This window comes from Ptychodera flava, chromosome 19, assembly GCF_041260155.1.
Source record: "Ptychodera flava strain L36383 chromosome 19, AS_Pfla_20210202, whole genome shotgun sequence".
Taxonomy (NCBI): Eukaryota; Metazoa; Hemichordata; class Enteropneusta; family Ptychoderidae; genus Ptychodera; species Ptychodera flava.
In genome coordinates this window covers 9840047-9860294 of record NC_091946.1, presented here as the reverse complement: position 1 = coordinate 9860294, position 20248 = coordinate 9840047, and the positions used below count along the sequence as shown (strand labels likewise).

The window sequence follows — 20248 nt, the reverse complement described above, 5'->3', positions numbered from 1 at the left end:
GTGGCAGCTGTATAGAAAGTTTGTGTATAAGATGTGAATAACAAAGAGGAACTTGTAGAGTATCCTGAAGTGATGATGAATGCGCATCTCACGATTTCGACATGCTGGCCCTGCTCTACATGTCTTATTTATGTGTATGTATGTATGTATGTATATGTATGTATGTATGTATGTATGTATGTATATATATATATATATATATATATATATATATATATATATATATATATATATTACAGGGAATATATATATATATATATATATATATATATATATATATATATATATATATATATATATTACAGGGAGCATTATGGCTAAAGAAGTACTTTGAAGTAATTTGTGTTCATGTATATATATATATATATATATATATATATTATATATATAATATATATATAATGTGTGTGTGTGTGTGTGTGTGTGTGTGTGTGTGTGTGAGAGAGAGAGAGAGAGATTAGGACTACATAATTTGAAGTTCATGCATTTATGTATAAGTATTAAACGAAATTGTTCTGTTTACATATAGTTCTTGCCATATAAAAATAGCTTTCTGTGATAAAAATAAGACGTTATATTCGTTGATATTCGATAGTTCTTTTTTTATTTGTACACTGAACAAATTATTTTCAGCTGTACATGTTCAATTAATTTGGTATTCTTAAATAGTGTGATCACATTTCAAGGGTATGCGTAGTCCGATCACCATATTTATGAGTCAACGACACGATATTGCAGAACGTTCTAACAAAAGGTGTTTGCTATTTTCAGACCCCCACTTCTGTTTCTTCTTTGTTGTTCTAGCCCTATCCTGAGAATTTGCTGGATAAATTACTGTAAAACTCTTGTTTACGCTTTGACTTATATAAATTTTCACGTCGTCTGTCTTTAATGTTATTTTCTTTTCTGATCTTTGGTTCCAATTTTTTAACTTTTACACCGTATAAAGATTGTGTATACATTTTACACACATACACCAAAACACGTTCTTTGTAAGATTACATCAATGGAGTACCCGTTTTCTGCTGATTAAAAAGTACACTGCCATTGTTTAAAACCTACGTTGTCAAAAGTTTTATTTACAAGCATTCCTTTTACACGATATTATGAATATCATGATACAGCACACCGCAGCAAGTCATGACAAGGGAGAGGTCTCTTGCATGTTTCCCTTTTTCGGGGCGTTGGCGGAATTTTTATTGAATGTGATTATTATATTCCCGTATGTATTTCAGACATAGACAGCAAATAGCTTTTCATATTGAATTTCAACAAAAACGAGCCTAAAGCAGTGGTGGGAACTTTTTTTCCAACATCGCTCAAAGTTCAATACTTCGGTGATATTATGATAAGGGTATTGTTCAACAAATGGAGTTACCTCAGCCATGCATGCATGATAACGGATCATCATCAATATTTGTCAGTCGTCGTCGTCATCATCATCATCATCATCATCATCATCATCATCATCATCAACATCGTTAACATAATTCTCGATATCGCTACGGGCTTCCTGTGCCACATTTCATTATTAGTAACTGTGTAATTGTGCAAGAATTAATATCATTGCCTGCGCTTCAACACAAGAGTAATGTTCTTCGCAAGTTTTCCTGTTTTTTTTCGTTAGCACGCCAATCCTTCAATCATGTGCAGGTCTAATATATAAAAATATGAATTGTGTAAACTATCATGACACACGGAAGAGCACACCATAGATATTTACACCGTAGCCCCTGCAGAGAAGCCATCCTATGTCCTCACACGTTTTCGTCAGACAGCTGGGCCGTAGAACTGCCGGGGTGGGGTGGTGCAGAACCGAGCTTAGCTAGGAATTTAGTAATTTACACACATTTACACATTGACAGTGTTGAATATTCTGGGGGCAGGTGCATGCCCCCTCCCCGAAGGTTATGGGCCTGGACTGGTCAAGATTCATAAAACCAATATTGACGATGGAGTGACTATAGGGTGGACCATTTGGGGCTTTGTAGATTGACTCTGGAGCATTACATTTTTCTCCCTGCTTCACCTGAACTTATTTTTTCAACTGTGAGAATTCTAGCATCTTTTTTCCCCCACTTCCCCTCTCAGAGGAATATTTTTTTTCGCGCGCATACGCGCACTGAAATGCCATGTTCTTTGTGTTACAAAGCAAGACACATGGAAAAGTTAACATGGAACTACAGACAAACAGCGTCTGCTTCAGAATGCTGGAAAGTTGGAAAGAAAATAGAAGCATGAGGCTGCAGCCAAATTACTGATGGAAATTAAAGAAGTCATCGAGGTCTCAATCTGTAAGAAAACCAATATTACTGTGTGTTCTGGTTAGTTGGCTACAAGCATTTGCCACAAACCGACCAAGGATTTGAAAGACTATAAATGCATAGAAATAGTTGAATACCGAAATGACACATTTAATCCATTAGTAGGGGTGATCAGGATGGGTACCCTCTCTGATACAGAAAATGTTAAATACATGTATTACATATTAAAACGGGCTTGTTTGATGGCCGTTTTGAATGTTTTTTAACGGAATTTTCGTCTCAAAATACATTAAGACATGAAATTACACTGCAATATTACCTTGTCGACAGAGTCAAGTGATATCCCAATAGGAAAGTTTTTCATTTTTTCACTGCAAAGAAACACGAATTAATGACAAAGAAATCAAAATGCAGCTTCTGCATTATGTATATGCTACAGAAGTGCTTGGGATTTCTAAGGTTTTAAAAGTTGATGTGATACATTGGTTCAAATTCAAGGTATGGCTATTCGTTTAGGAACGCAGTTGTATCCTATAATATGCTTTGAAAGACAAAACACATCATAAAGTAAGGATATTATTAAGACATTAATGACTACATCTATTATGGCGATTTCTTGCACCCTTGTCCAATCCTTGCCACCTTACGTTGCAAATTCTGTGCTTAATTTTGTTAGAAATTGAAAGGGAAAGTAGTCTAGAAACATTCAATATTGGAGTCAGTGCGGGAACCACTTTATGTACAACAAACACGTTTGTTGATAATTCATGATTAGGCACATCGTTATAGGCTGGATTTTTATCAAAGGCGACCTTTCGGAATCTTTTCCCCCGAAATCTTCCAAGTCCCCCTCCCAGGATATCAAATATTCACCCCTTACAGGAGCATCACTATCTGAACAGTCAGAGATAAGTTTTTTTACGTATATTTGATGTATGCAACATTGTGCGGCATATGCCAGATGATTGAGTAATAGCAGAAAGCAAAATATGCCAAGTCAAGCAGAAGAGTACCGTGTATTAGGTCAACAGACAGTGTCACGGTGAAATGCTAGAAAAGGGGATATTTTAGAGAGGATATACTTTTCAAACACAAAGTGATTCAGGAGGTGTTCGAGTCGAGTTTACAAGACAACTCTGAATTCTGTTGAATATAATGGAGCGTTCAGTTATTATGGCCGGGGGTGGGCCGGCAAATTCTTCCTGCGCATCAGTCAAAATAAGTGAAACCCCCCTACCCATTGTACCAAAAATTTATGACCCCCCTTTCAAGATGACAAAAATTTCATGACCCCCCCCCCCCCATGCTTGAGTAAATTAGCTGCACACACAAACACCTCAGGGGTATGGAGCGATAGAATCCCCCAAAAAAGAGTTTAGATTTTTTCAAATGACCTTCCTTACAAACTCAAAAGGTGTTAATGCTCAGATTTCCTATTCTGACTTGTTATAATTTTGAAATTACCCCTCAAAGGGGTTGGACAGAAATTACTGGTGGATCGCAATATATTTTCTCATACATGTATGAGGAATCTATGTAATACTTTCTCAATGCAAAACTATATCTATGCATTTATAGATATTTGATAATTTACATAAATGTACTTAAATGAAATAGGGTTGTTACAACTGGCATGTAGACAAAAAGTTTGACCTTAGAATTTCACCAAAAATGTTCATCCACTATACATGGGAGTCAATGATAAAATTGTGAATAATTTTTTTTCCAATGAAAAACTTGGTATACTTGTGCATATACAGACGTTCAATAATTAACATAATTGTACTTGATTAGAATATGATGGTTAAAGGTGTATATTATGTGTACAAGAAATCTGATTATGGAATTTCACTGAAAATATTCATCCACTATACATGGGAGTCTATGAGGAAAGTATGAATAGCTTTTTTCCAATACAAAAATAGGTAAACCCATGTATTTATGTACTCTCGATTATTGATATCAATGTATTTGATTAGATTAGGGTGGTAACAAATGGATGTGTTCGCTAGAAATTGGATTTTGGAATTATACCAAAATGTAGATTTACTGTACATGGGAGTCTATGAGGAAAATATGAATATTTTTTTTCCAATACAAAACTATCAAAATCTGTGTATTTATAGACATTTGATAATTCATTTTAAAGTACTTAGTTAGCCTAGGATGGTTAAAGGTTGATATGTGTGCAAGAAATTGGATTTTGGAATTTCACCGAAATGTTGATTCACTATACATTGGAGTCTATGAGAAAACTAAGAATAATTTTTTTACAATGCTAAATTAATTTGTGCTTTTATAGGTGTTTGATAATTGATACAAATGTAGTTGATTCAAATAGGGTATTTAAAAGTTCAGATGTGGACAACAATTATGATATTGGAATTTCACCTAAAAGTATTATTTAACTTTTCATGGTACTAGTAGTCTCAGTACAGGTAACTGTTAAATAATTTCCCTGACAAACTTGCTATATCTCTAATATGTAAGTAATAGGAATTGTTCATTGCCCTCAGTGCAGTGAGCTTGATTTACAATAAGACAAGCCTCAGAGTTGTCAAGTCAAGATGTTCATGTGACAGATAATTATACTTTTGTTCAGATTTACAGGTGAATAACTTCAGAGAATGAAATCATGCAACGAATCATTTTTATCTCCCAGAATATTTCTGAACACTGAAACTGCTTTTTGACGGGACGGATACTTATGAAAATTATGTGACCCCCCCCCTCTGAGCTGTTTGAAAAATACATGACCCCCCTTTGCAGTTTTCAAATTTGAGGTGACCCCCCCCCCTGGATTTTGCCGGCCCACCCCCGGCCATAATAACTGAACGCTCCCTAAAGTGTACTAAAGACTTCTCTGTTGCAAATCTTCCTATCGGCTTCAGATCGCTAAATAAATTTACATTGGGATTTGTTCACGTTTTGTTGTTGTTGTTGTTGTTGTTGTGGTTGTTGTTGCTGTTGTTGTTGTTGTTGTTCTTCTTCTTCTCTATTGTCATCGTCATCTTCATCATTAACTTTGGTGCTGGAGTTTTGCGAATGTTGATGATGACGCCACATGTTGCACTTTCTTATTTTTTGCTTCTTCGAAGTGGAACCATTCGTTAGGACCCCCCCCCCTCCCACCCCCACCCCCTCACACGCAGCACACATTATGTACCCTGGGTCTGCCTGTTTTTTACTCGTACTCTTTCTCATTGTATCCTTTCTTGTTTTAAAAATAATGTCATCGTTATCTGTCACGTAAAACAGGAGCTGAAGTTAGTATGACTGCCACCAAACGCCTGAGAACACTGCTTAATTTTCATCAACATAGAGGGTTCGCAAGCGCTTGCTCTGTAAACAGTGCTAGGGAATCAAGCAAGTTCAAAATGGCGTCCTGGTGGAAAGACCGTATCCTACTCGATCTCAGTGGCCAAGCTCCTTCTCCCTTGAAAGACTTTCACCAGTTGCTAGTTACGAAAGATGAGGTAGGAAGCTTTCATGACTGACAATATTTGAATCCTGTGCAATGACAGTCGTTGGCGTTGGTTGCCAACGGCAACGTGTGTCGGTGTTTACGTTTTCTCGGCACAAGCCCGCGCATGTCCTGATATAACTTGTTGCAGACCACTGTCAGTAGCGTCTGAGTGTATTGGCGCTGAAAACAAATACCGCTCACTGACAAGATTTTATGACAGAAACTTTAGAGCTAACTTCGTTGACGACATCTAGTCGGTCACGAAAAGCGAGTTACTTTCAGTGCAACTGCTCACAAAATAGACTTTATTTTGCAATTTTCCTATTTCACACATTTTTGACAATATTTTGTACTTGTAATAGCATTAGCAGGCCACAGTCCGAGGGAATCGGGCGTATCACAATGTAGTGCCACTGTCAGGCGTGTTGTTTCTACCGACGTCTGGCATGAATCACGGGCGACACAACTTTCCAACGATTTTTTTGTGGTGGGGAACCACAAAATCGTCGGGGAAAGTTGTGGGCTAGGGAACGGCAGCGGTCACGGCCACGGAGCGGACTAGCCTGCAGTGAACAGTGTTATGTTATGAATTGTGAGGAAGCTCTCGTTTTCCGTAAAATCAATAAACTGGTTCTTTGCACCCTGGCAGTGTTACAAAAATAAACTCGAACGCGAGGTGTAAACAAGCATCTGTCAGTACAATTACTCCACTGTAATTGCATGGAGCTGTTATCACTACGAGAACGTTATCATTGATAGCAAGTGTACAAATCTATTATTTATGACTCGAGTATGATTTGATTACAACACCAAGAACAAACAATAATAACAAGAACGACAACAATAACCAAAATTATCATAAGCACTCCTCACTCCAATCATCATCAGCAACTGCTTCAAAGTTAGTGCAAGTTTCTAAATAATGTCCCAGTTATAGCTAATTTGATGACCACAGACTCAAAGATTTCATCGAATCACAGTCACTGAATCAAGAACATTCTACCTATTGTCAGTATTGACATATAGTTGGTACCTGTAGAAAAGAGTGTTCTCAAAGTTAGTCTTTTATTTGCATCAGCCTAACACCATTACAGTATTGGTGTAGGACTGAAAATATAAAAATCTCAAAATTAAGGTAGTTTGCGTCTTAAAATTAAGAGACTTAAACTTATGCTGAAACTTTCCTCAAGCATACTCTCAACTGTTCGCTTTCAAAATCAAGAATAAAAATCAGAGGATTTTTGCAAATGCAAATTCAAATTTTGTCATTACAGAGACAAATTACCAAATATTTACTGATATTTGAAATCCAAAATGGCCGCTATCCGTGTGTTATCTCTATTGAAGGAAATAAAATTCCTGATTTTCACAAAACTAAGCTGGTGAAAACTTTATTTACTGTATAAAATTAGCCCGAACAAGTGGTAGGCGAAAATAATACTAGTATTGGAAAGGTTTTAGAGTCTGAATATCTGTCCAAAAGGCGCATTGTACCTCAATTAGTCTCTAAAGAAAGATTGTAATGCAAGTTCGAGAGCACTCTTTTTCATGGGCATTTTCCCATAAGGAATGCTTTTGATATGATTCCAGGTAATATGGAGATGGTGGAAGATATCCCTGCGGAATGACAAGAAAGTAGCACCTGGTGAAGTCAGGGAATCTCATGAAGACTTTGTCTATGACGATAGGATGCACAGTGAGTTTTTTTTTCCAATATCTTCATTGAAAGGAGACATGTTGCCAGGAAAAGGGAAGTAGTGGTTGTCTCACAAAAAATCTTCTTTGACTGAAATAGCTGCAACTGTCTACAGATCATGTCAAGTCAAGCATGTCGGTGACGTACCAGGAAGATACTAGGTATAAAAGCAGAATCAAACTCAAGGTGGTATTTATAGGTGCAGTCAGCTTGTGTTCAACCAGGTGTAAAGAACAAGATGTTAATAGGCATTTAAACTTCTGCCTTAGCTGCTAAAATTAACTCAGACACTTGTTGTTTTCAAAGGTCTAGTTTGATGCAAGTATAGGTGCCTATGGACAGGGCTCACTACAGTAAATGAATTGACAAAGCTATATTTTTCTGATTTAAACAAAATTGCATTTCTGTAAACTCAGTAACGTTACAGTGAAGGAAATAAAACAGCGGTCGGAAGGAAGGTGATTGAATCTCAAAATGGTTGTCTGAGAACTCTGTGAAATGTTTTAAAAATTGGCAAATCATAGAAAGGAAGGAAAATATCAATTACGTCTTGATATCACTGATATCTCATCAAATAATGTTGTCAGCTTTTTTATTTCCTCTTTGTGTGAAATTGATCTGACAAGCCTGAGTGACCATGATTATAACATGCTTAGTTCAAGTAAATAAAGCCTTCATAATTACTTAAGTTACTATGGCAACATTGTTGTTCAGGAAGTGGTAATGATGAAATGGACTTTTTTGACAATATGATGACCTACTTCATTGTTTTGTGTGTCCTTGAATGAACTTCACAGAACGGTGACAAGCCCCTGTCGAAGACGCTCTTAATCTACATGCACAGTGTTTGCAAATCATTGAAAGGAAGTAAAATGATAACGTTTTAATATAACTATCTCATCAAGTGATATTGACGTTTTGTTAACAGTGTTTATCGTCCATTTGCTGTGAAAATTGATCTCACAAGCCTGAGTGACCATGATCATAAAACCATCATAATTATATTAGTTACCATGGCAACATTGTTGTTATGGCGGTGGTAATCATGAAATGAATTGTCTGAACAATGTTAATAGCTGGTTTGTGCTCTGTTTGCCCTTGGATGAACTTTACAATGTTGACAAGCCCCTATCAAGGAAGCTTTTAATGTACATGTACAGTGTTTTAATATTACATTATGAACACTGTAGTCACTAAAAATCTTAATTGCAATGTATGGCCACTGACAGAATCATTTTCAGTTTACAAATGCAGTGACAAAGAAATTAAATTTTATGTAATAATTTGAAGATTATTTTGAATTTTCTTCTAACATATTAAGAATGAATGTCATTAAATAATAAACAGTTTTGGCCACATCTCAAGACCATTGTAGGAATGCCAAGAGACCTTTTGGAAAATGTGAATGTTGCAAACATTGCATGGATGTGTCAGTTTTTAGCTACTATAGACTATAGTCTATAGAAGCTATTGGGATGGGTATCCGTCCGGCGTCCGTCGTCAGTCTGTATGTATGTATGTATGTATGTCCGTTTGTGAGGCGTCCGTCCACTCAAATATCTTGAGAACCGCAGTACTTACTGATTTGATATTTGTTGTGTGGATTAAAAATATGATTTTGAGAAACTATTTTTTTTAATTTTTTGATATTGTTGAAAATAGGCAAATTAATGCCAAAAAAGGTGTTTTTGGTAAAAAATCTTCTTCTTTATAACCACTGGTCAGACAGATTTGTTATTTGGTATACAGGTCCCTAGGGATAACCCAACTTAGATTTGTTCAAATTGTGATGAAATATGCAAATGTGTATTTTTAGGAATTTCTTTTGTCATTTTGGTCAAAGTTTGACTTACATTGTATGTAATTCTTGTACTGTATAAACCCTATCAATTCACCCAGAAAAAAATAATTAATATGATTTTAAATAATTGAATTAATTAGGAAATCATCAAAGCCAAAATAATTTTAGTGTGGAATTATCAGAAAGTTCAACTTTTTTGACAGTTCATAGTGAATTGAGGATTAAAACATGTAAAGGCAACTTTCCTGAATACCAACTTTGATATATTCTGAACCACCATTTATGTTATCTAAAAGAAATTGCTCATAATAGTTTGTCATGATAGGGTGGTCAAATAAATAGAGATAGAGAAAGTTCTAATTTCCATTTATGGTTGACTTGGTAAGAATAAAAGAAGATTACTTTTTGAGGAAAAAAATAGAGTGGTCAATTAAAAGAGTGGTCAAAGTGATAGGGTTTTTATGGTAAAGCTGGGCTGTAAGATTTTTTATGTGCTATTGATAGCAATTATGCAATCTATGTAAACAGTGCAATGAAAGTGTAACATGACTCCTTATAATGCTTTTGATGACCTTGAACTTCTTAAGTTACAAACATTTGTCACTTCAGTGTGCTTTCTCTGAGTACATACAGTCTCAACTTATTCAACAGAACTTACTTACAATGTTAATTTGAAAGTTGAAATGTGCTTGGTTAATAGGATGAAAATACTGATATTAAAAGATATCAGCTCAAGATTCTTTATAACCTTACAGATATGCTTTTTTTTTATGACATAAATCTTGATTGAAGCAAGTCTTGTTTACTTTAATTAGAATGTAATTAAATCTCGTTTATTTGCTGTTATAGACTAATATAGTCTGATGAAATATGCAAATCTGTATTTTTACGGAATTTTTTTCCATTTTTAGTCAGGCCATCCTTATATGAGCTATCAAAGATATCCACCTTCTTCATCAATACATGTGTCACAAAAGGTTATTCTCTACATAACACAGCAGAGCTCTGTCAACTGCTGAGTCGCTTGTTTTTTTCAAAACCGCTGGTCAGACAGCTTTAATATTTGGTTTACATGTCCCTAGGATGACCTTAGTGAGATAATTTCACACAGTCAGGAAATACGTAATTTTGTATCCATGTCTATAGTAGCTTCAGGGACTTTGGCCCTATGTTTTTGTAGATAGAACTGAAATAGTTACTGATATGTTACAATGTACTTGCTCCCAGTGTGTGACCCAAAGCATTCATTTAAAGCGCAGTGGTCGTCGCGCTGCGCATCCTCCTGAGGGGGTCCCCCTCTGTTGTAAACAAATCCAAGAACGCCGCACATGTTACGGGTTGATTGTAATGTTTGCGATATTGCCGCTTGTTAAAATGGCGGCTGATCTGTCACAAGCATACCAACTAACCAAATGTAACACGCAGTAAAAGGTCAATTAATCTAAGTTAAATATCTGCTGAATATTGAACAATAATTGCACGCTGGATTGAGATCACATTTGCTCATGATTTTCTTGAATCAGTTGAATGGGGCTCGGCTACTGTTATCGCTCGAGCCATAGAGCTAGATGTACGCATGTACGCCAACAGACTATCAACGACCGGGCTCTAGTTTTCGACATCGCTAGCAAGGACGAGAGCTTTCATTTCAAGAGGCCCGACAGGAGTACAAAGACAACAACCCAAACTACAGAAATCTACAGCTCGCAGAGCAATGCCCGCTGCAGCAAGAAGCATCTCTGCATCTGTTCCGTTCCGTGGTCTGTATGAACGTCCGTGTCAAACCGGGTATATGGCCCGCTACACTCGGCTGTGGAGAATCCAACTCAACTACAAAGTTTACCCGTTTGGGGGTGCAAACGAGAATTCCGAGTACAGGTATCAAGTCAAGCGAAGGACCTTTCATAGGTCTTCTTGTTATGTGGGGGTTATCTCACTTGAAAGAGGATTCAGACCTACCCGGCAATCAGGAGGTACAACAACGAAGTTTGCCCAGCACCGGTAGGCCTACACCAGCTAGCGGTTGGATCACTGCCATGACCGTGCAGAGGACCGGGGCACAGGATCTCTCGATACGTCTATGCACGGTGTAGCCGTGCAATTTTCCTGCCAAATGCCGCGAAAACCTGCTAGTTTTGTCTATTGTTTCCTGTCATTTTACTATTTCTTACCACGTAATACTAGGAGAAGTAAGACATGGTGATCAACAGTGGTTATGGGCCAAGTCGTAGCGGGCCGGTACGTTGTGGGACCGTATTCTCTATATCCGTGTACGTCAACGCGGTGACCGTCTCCCAACAACATCTCCCGTGTCCTGCTCTGGCTTGCCGATCATGGTCTTGAGTGTAATTTTTGTGTTAGGCATTGTGCTTGTTGCTGGTCTACATATATAGGCAATGTTGATCATTTTAGTTATGTATTTTCACTGTACTGTACATAGCATCGTGTACAACCAGCGTGATCGCGCGCGATCAAAGCTTTTTGTTCACTGTGTCTGCGTGCAGTAAACTCAGCAACATAATGTGCTGAGTGTAGTGTCCCAATGTTCGTAGCTCTACACGAGTTTATAGGTAGAAATACACCACTGAAGTTTCCGATCTTAATATTTTACTATTGCATGATGTTGAGTCTTACAAAGGCCTTAACAAAGTGGGGGACTGCTCCCATCTCACTCCTATTGAAGTTGAGAAGACTTATGTTTACAAAAAATTTATGTTTATCAACAAAAAAATCACGCACGCGTAGCGCGACGACCACTGCGCTTTAAGGAAGAGACACCTTGAGGTGAAAACAACCCTTCCAAATTATTATACCAAAAAAATCAAGTTGATTTTAAATTGAACATATCCCTGGCTTTGCTGTATCACTGGGTAACTTGATTTGACAGAGTGGTCGACTTACCCTGGATATGTCAATGTTGTATGGTATGTGCTTGGCTTGGGTCAACACTGCACGCTACTCAGTACATAGCCGCAGGCCTTTTAATAAAGACACAAAACCCACACAAAAGTTGATGTGCAGGATGCTGTAGTCTAGTTTTCTTCACACTGCAAACAAAGGCTACGACCTCTGACCTGGCACGGCTGAGACTTATTCCTACCTCTTTTTACAATTAAATGTTGGTACAGTCCTGATGTTGTCCATGACAAAGTTGGACAACTGGAATTTCAAATGAGGGTGAAAATATATCAGAAATTATAGTTTTAAATCTGTTCCTAATTTATAATCAGCCTAAGAGCTGTGGACATTTTCAAATACATAAACTGTTAGGGTCAAAGTCTTCATCATGAACTCCTAGCAACAACCATAGTATGGTCTTTACCTTGCAATAAAATACACTGTATAATTGTCACAATCAAACAGTGATCAGTGTTTTCTAATCTCTTTTCAAAATGTTTATGCTCATTTCTAAGGTTGTAGCCTTCAATTTGATTATCTCATAAAATTCAATGACAGTGCAGGGTGTTGATGTCAGGTTTCACTTTGGAGTGTCCTTTGTATTGCATGCAGCAATCAAAACAAGTTGTTTACAGGAAGACGCTACACACAGCACCTGTGCAATATATTTTGATCACAGCATTTCTTGGTTTCCATTAACCCTGCCACCATGGTTTAGTCCAAAGCTGTTGATATCAAAAGTGAGTACGGGTCTGTTTACAGGGAAATGGGGGTGAACACTGAACAGGGTAAAGCCTGTACACCACCAGACTTTGGAACTTTCCCATCGTTTTCTATTACAGTGGGTGGATCCATGTACAGGGTTATGGGGGTGAAAGGGTTCAATTGACTCATGTGTTTGTTGAACATGGATCATACACTGCTGGAAAATTACATTAAAGTACAATTGAATTAAAAGCACTACCTCACCTATCATAGTGTTCCTTTCTCACTATAATGTACATTATGTTTGTATAAACAATTATGATATTGAAAAAAATGAGGAAAATTGTACAAAGAAGTCCCCACACAAAAACCATCCTTTCAGTTCTTTGTTATATAGCATAAAGCTTTTAGATTGGGGAAGTTTTAAGGTATTGTATTATCTGCTACTGTGCTGGTACAGCTATTGTTTAACCTATCTTGTATAGATAACAGTCCTTGCAGGGTTCACAGTGCAGACCCACTGGCATAGAGAATGTTGTAATAACATAGATGAGTTCCTCATGGGACGTGGCAAGGAGTTTTATACATTGGTTTTCTTAACAATGGCAATTGTTGAGGTACAATGGAGTATGGCCTGGTAATTACAGCAGGGTGGACATTGGCACATATCCCAAAATAGAGCCATAGTGTTCATTTGTTAAAAAGCATTCTTGATGTGCATAGAATCACATCCTTGTAGTGAATGTCTGTGTAGTAGTCAGATAGGCCTAACTTGAAACATCTTTGTCACCACATAAATGCAGCATGATTGAGATTATACAGTATGATTTTAGGTAAAGTACTGAGATTTTCTCAGAAGAACCTTACATTTCCTTTTAAGTTTTAAGGAATGGTGACAAAATTTATCTATCACATGGAAAGTTTAAGCCTTCAGGCCTGATATCAGAAACCTAAACGTCCTTTGTTTTTTCACTGGGAAGGTTATGAATTTGTGAACAATTCCTTGCCGATGTAAACAATTTCCACATACCTTTAAATTTTTTCGTCATGACTTTGAATCTCCACTATTAACTTTTGGATTTTTTCCGGGATTCTTTGTTGTGTTTGTAAATACAACTGTAATTCTATTCTCAAAATCACTTCAAAAATGCTAGTGTTCAGCTTGTCATCTCAGCCAGTGTGTGTGTAATGTGTTATGTTATTCTTGACAACAGAATTGTTATGTGGCCTATACCATTTGTAGGTCAACGATGATATATAGGCTCTGTATGGTAGAGCTGATGTTGCATGTTTCAATCATGTTTTGACAAGGCTGATACTTTCCATTTCACTCTATTGTAGGGAGACAAAAGCATAAAACTGTTCTCATAACACAAACTAATGAAAATTATCAAAAGGTCTAACTACTATCCTGTTTAGACATTCAGGGATCTTATAAAGTATTTATAGCATATAGATGTGAGAGACCTGTTTAGAACAATTGTACAATCCCAGAAGCGTATACTTTGATGCACTGTTGCAGACCATACCATTGTTGGCTTTAAGCAATTTCTCAAGTAGCGATTGTTCGCTGGGCAACACAGTGGCTTGGCTTTTGTTGAGCCACTTCATGATGTCTTGTTGACCAGTTCATGCTGGTCATCATCCTTCCAGCCACACTTGCATTCTGGAGTCAGAGGTCAAAGTATCCACCCTTGTAATTAAATCCCTTGTTGCCAGGATACAGTAAATCTACGGAGGGCGATGCCCCAAGCTGTCAATGTTAGTGAAAATGTGTCGTCAAGTCATGCTTTGAAAATGGTATGAAGGTTTAAGATCTGTGGCTTTGAGCAAAAGAATTGTGGGAATCCTCATTAAAATATCATAACTTGCTGTTGAGGCATACACAGAACCTGAAGTCACGCATGAATTTCAAAAATGGATACAGAATTGGTTTGCTTTGTCATGAATTTAGTCTGGTATTTTGAAGTTGGAATTTGTAGGGCAATGAAGAGATTAAAAGGTGACATTTTTGACATGAAGTGAAATTCCACACATCAAAGCCATTAAGTATTACCATATGACTAAGGTGCTACTGGAGATAAAGTAAATGCACATAAAAATGCAAAATTTGAAAATGGCAATGTACATAAGAAAACAATGTACGTCCAACTTTAGGCTTTGACAAATTTGTGCTTTATAATAAGGTTGGTTTCACTGCTGTGTTTTTGTTGAGGGCAGCATCTTGGTAAATTAGGTAAATTTTACCCCAGTTCCCCTTGGTATGACATGCAATCACAGTTCACAAATGGTACCAGGACTCTCAAACCATGTCACTTACGTTCACAAATTTTGGCAAAAATTTTTCTTTCAACACCGTATGAAAACAACAGAGCGACTCAGCGTGCCATAGTTTAGGAGAGATACGGTAGTGATAAGCAGTTTTTTCCATGACACAACTCTGAGACCAACTACAGAATTGTAATACTTTATTTTTCTTTAATTGTACCTCTGGTAGCTACACAGAGTAACCCTGTCATAATTCATCAAACACAACACAAAAGATTAATGCCATGCTGTCTGTCTGTCACACTCTCTTGGAAGTGATTCAATTATCTGTGATCAACAAACTGTGTGTATGGGTCCATCATACCATTGTGGACAATGGGGTTCAACCAAAACTAAGTGGTGAGATTTGAACAGGCATGCTGTCAACTTATATAAGGAATGTTTTTTGATGTAGCACAGTTCACATTTCTTGTTCACATTTTGCAAGTTGTTGTTTTCCATTTTAAATTCTCGGAAACAGTTTGCTCTAAAGGGAAAACACTCCTCCAGAGTGTAAGTTTAAAACTTTTGTGCCTTCTTCAGGGACGTAGAAAATAGCCGGCAGCTGGCAAAAACAACCAGCTGTCAGCTAAAATTTGCTGGCTGTGAAAATTTAGTTTTACTTTAGTAAAAAATCAGGACATTTTGCACAAACTTTATGTGCACATACACTACTCGTAGCCGCCTGTACTTTTATTTTTGCCACCTGTAACCAAAATTTTCTACCTCCTTGTTCTTGCTCAAGGAAACTTTGAACTATTGCTGCACATTCACAAATTACTAAGTCAGGGGTCACTATGCTCATACATGTATTTGAATAATTCAAGCAAATTATCTAAAATCCACAAATATTTTAATATCAAGTGGCCACGATCTCTTTGTTAGCTTTGTGACAAATAACAAAATTTTCAGTGTTCACAACAACAAGACCACGGTAGAACCTTCATTATCTGTATTGCTTTCAAAATGATTTTCAGTCTTAAGTCTGACTCTTGAGATATATAATATTGTGCCATAATTCACGTTTGTTGTTATGGTGACATACAGATAGTTTATATGCAAGCTATGTAACCAGATTATTTGTTATTATGAACTTTAGTAAAATTATTTGTTCAGTGGACACTGGAGACATGTCTTCATGCACATCACATGGTGTTGCTATGGTTACAAACCTTGGTGACAAGGTATTTAACAAGAAAAAAACCATGATGATGTCATTCAGTGAAGATGATGTTGAACTCCTCATGCCAATAGATGTTCTATTTATATTCCAACTAAAAGCAGCAGGTGTCTGCACATTAAACAGTGAATATGCCCCTAGGATGTTTAATTTTTATAAAGCTGAACATGAACTGTGTACAAAATGTGCTTGTGGTGATGATGGTTTTGATGACAGATGATGATATGATCACCATGGTGATGATGATGATGATGATGATAATGATGTTAATGCTGATCCTGATGATGATGACAACGATGATGATGATTTTGGTGATGTTGATATTGATGACTATGATTACAATGATATTTTTGATAAAGGTACACTGTTTATAATGACATTTGATAATTTTCATGGATCAGATGTTATACTCTGGCATTTTATGAAACAAATGCTGCACAGTGTATGTCATTACAAACGCTTTGAAAGATTTCTGTGTTTTTATGTTTCTGTAGGTGAAGTGCGTCGTGTCTTCGGTGAAAGTTGGCTGGAGTACACCAAAAATCTTTGCAAGGGTAACATAGATTACATTGTACGGATGCCAAAGCCTCTCCTTATCCTGATGGCTTCTTACTTAGATCTTGAAGATATCGCCAGCCTTGCACAGACGTGTAAAACCTTCCGAGAAGTAAGTAACGCTATCCTATCGTTTTTCTCTTCGCCTAATCCATATTCTCTCTGAGAGGCCATTTCGTATTTCTTTTTATTATGACTCAAAGCACCATTATCTCTATCCATCATTTTTTACAAGTGCTGCCTTTATACGATATTTTGTTTCAAAACTTGCAACTTGATTGTTTGGGATTGAGAAATGCAGACAGACAATGGTGACACCTGGGATTGTAGCATAACTGTAACATAGTGTAACATGAAATGATGATATCATTCCAGGTGTGTAATTCCGATACCTTGTGGGAACGTATTTATGAAGACCATTCGGACACAGTGACAGATGAAATCAGGGAACTGGCAAAAGATATCTCATGGAGAGAACTCTTCTTCACCAACAAACTACAGCTACAGGTAATTTACCACAACATCTTGTGTTGAGGGACTTTTTTACACGATATGGCAAGGTCTGGTCAGGACAAGTAAGATATGATGTGGTTACCTTGGGTTGGTTCAGGTCATTTAGGTTAAATCAGGTCAGATCATATTGCATCAGGTCAGGTCATATTGGATAAGGTCGGGTCAGATCATTTTGGTCAGGTCAGGTCGTGTGGGTGAAGTCAGGTCAGATCATATTGCATCAGGTCAGATCATATTGGATAAGGTCAGGTCGGATCATTTTGGTCAGGTCAGGTCATGTGAGTGAAGTCAGGTCAGATCATATTGGACCATGTCAGACCAACCATATCAATATGTAATCTCCTGACAGATGTCAAGAATATACTTTGAGATAAACTGAGAGAATTTTGATAGTTTGATATGTGAAAAAATATCATGCAAACATCCTATGCACATTTTTCACAAAGCAGTGTCTCACAGAGTGAAGTGATTTGCATGTTGTGCCAGTGTTGTAGTCAACTTGCTGCAGATGGTTGAGATGATTTTATTTGACATGTCTTTCCTCTTTTGTTTTCATATTTCAGGTCAAACTTCGAAGGAAGCGTGAACAATCAGCCAAGAGCAAAAGTAGCAAAGATAATGTCTTCCTCACAACACAGTAAGGAAAAAATGCCAAGAAACTGTAAGGTTGATAACACATGACTGGGTGGAATCAGCTGTTTGGTTATTACATGCTGATAATATGGAGTCATAGTTTTGTAATTATTGCTAAAGCAACTTTGCTTTTTCAGTAAAATAATTCACTAAAATGTCATACCCAGTTGCCGGTTTATATACAATTGCTTTTCAAAAATAGAAATCTTCAGTTTATTGTTCTAATATCATCACCAATAGTTGTTGTTGATTTAAATACTTATAATGAAATACGCAAGAATTTTACAAAATTCCACTTCAAAAAACAAGCTGGGACTGATATTTTAGTGGATTGTAAAACACTTGCATCAAAATGAACATACTGTAGCACCTCTTCACAGAGTAGTTTTTATCAGACTTCTGCCAATGTAATGAAAACAAAAAATTCCTATCATTAAAAAAAATCCTTTTGCATAGTTTTTATGTCAAATTTGATGCATTTCAGAGTTCAGTTTTAAATTTACATTAGAATACAAGTATGTCATAATATTTGAATTTTTAGATTGTGTCAACCAGTCACCTGATATGACAGACTTCATTGTCAATGTTTAGTTGAATGCCAATTTCACGTTTACAAACAATTTAAGGGATAACATAGATATAAATAATGGAAGTTTGCTTGTCAACCCAGAATCCAACATAAGTGCAAATCAGTCTTAATTAACTAATTAATTAATTATTAGTTATTTCAGGATTCAAAATAGTAGCTGTATTTAAAATATCAGCTGACACTGCATAAGACAGTTGTAGAAATGTCTCTTCACCATGTTACATGTTTCTTTGTCAGTCATAGTAATATGGTACCGTCAAAAGACACTGTGAAATGTATTAGACAGCTTTAATTTATGCAGGGAACCACAGATTTGTTTATTTACACTGTTTGTTTGTTCCATAAAATGCTTCTGTTGATACTAACAACAGGTTTTACATGAATGTACATGTATGGCTGTCATATTAATTGTATCTCCAAACACCAGTACATTACATTCGAAGCCTCGCGTGTTCTGTAAAACCACTACCAACAAAAATGGCCAAACCAACTTTCAAAATGTTTTGTCTTGTCTCCTTTAATTGGGTCCCTAATTGGGTCGGTAGTTCAAAGGTTAGCTGTACATGTTGAAATCTGGTGTGGATCATTGAAAACTCTTGTGAACTGTGAACCATTCAGTCTTTTTCTGATTCATGTTCCTGTTCAGTTTAGGAACACACCCTTTAAGTCAATAGACTGCCACTTCAGTTGTTTATGTCAGAAAAGACAGATCTCCCTGAGGCGTTGTAACAGGATTCTTTGTGTATCCTGATAGAGGGCACTGTCTCCCATAACCCATTATCTCATAGGCAGTTGGTTGATTTAAATCACTGACTGTGTGACATAATATTGCATGCTCATAATATAACACACATGTAAAAAAAAAGGGGGAGAAAACCAAAAAACTACAAAATAACAGTAGTGGTCAGTTTACAAGTCTTTGATACAAAATTATTGATGTCTGTAGCAACAAGAACAGGAGTTTGAAAAACAAATTTTGTAAATATAAATGCTTTCTATAATTTTGTGCAGTGTAATATTTTGTAATCATAGTGTGTATTGTTTTGTATTTCAGTAGCTTCATATATTGATGAGTGCACCATTATGAACTTTGTTAATATGTGTTAATTTTTTACTCTTCAGGGAGTGTGCACTTGAGGGATTTGTATTGGTTTAATGTGTTCACCCCTGGTTCTCTGTGAACTGATCCACTATTCCCATTGATAACTACTGGTTTGGGCCAAACCATGCTGGTTTGGTTAAATGTGTTCACCCCTGGTTCTCTGTAAACTGATCCACTATTCCCATTGATAACTACTGGTTTGGGCCAAACCATGCTGGTGGAAAGGTTATGTCTTCTAACACTGATAAAACCAGCCAGTTATAGCTACAACAATGTTTAACTATGTTTCATGGGAAGATTGGCAGGTATGATAATTGTATCCCTCCTGTGATGACAGGTACCTGTCTTTTCAGAGTGTTTGTAGACGATGTAGCATTGACATCTAATGAATTCTCATTCCTGTCAGAGTGCATGGCATTTAGTCCAGTGTCTCTTCTGTTGCAATAGTTTAATTGTCTGTTCACTTTCTGTTGGAAAGTCATCATACGCGTTCATTTGCATAACTAACACCCGACAAGTCCTTAGTTGAACGTCATATT

General features: G+C 36.7%; 1 protein-coding gene across 1 annotated transcript; it reads left to right on the top strand.

Annotated features, from left to right (window-relative positions):
- Positions 1–5587: 5587 nt before the first annotated feature.
- LOC139118512 (F-box only protein 36-like) lies at positions 5588–19470 on the top strand. Its single transcript, XM_070681837.1, has 5 exons — positions 5588–5740; positions 7321–7426; positions 16812–16984; positions 17248–17379; positions 17949–19470. The coding sequence occupies exons 1-5, from the start codon at positions 5642–5644 to the stop codon at positions 18024–18026; spliced, it is 588 nt and encodes a 195-aa protein (XP_070537938.1). The 5' UTR covers positions 5588–5641; the 3' UTR covers positions 18027–19470.
- Positions 19471–20248: the final 778 nt, after the last annotated feature.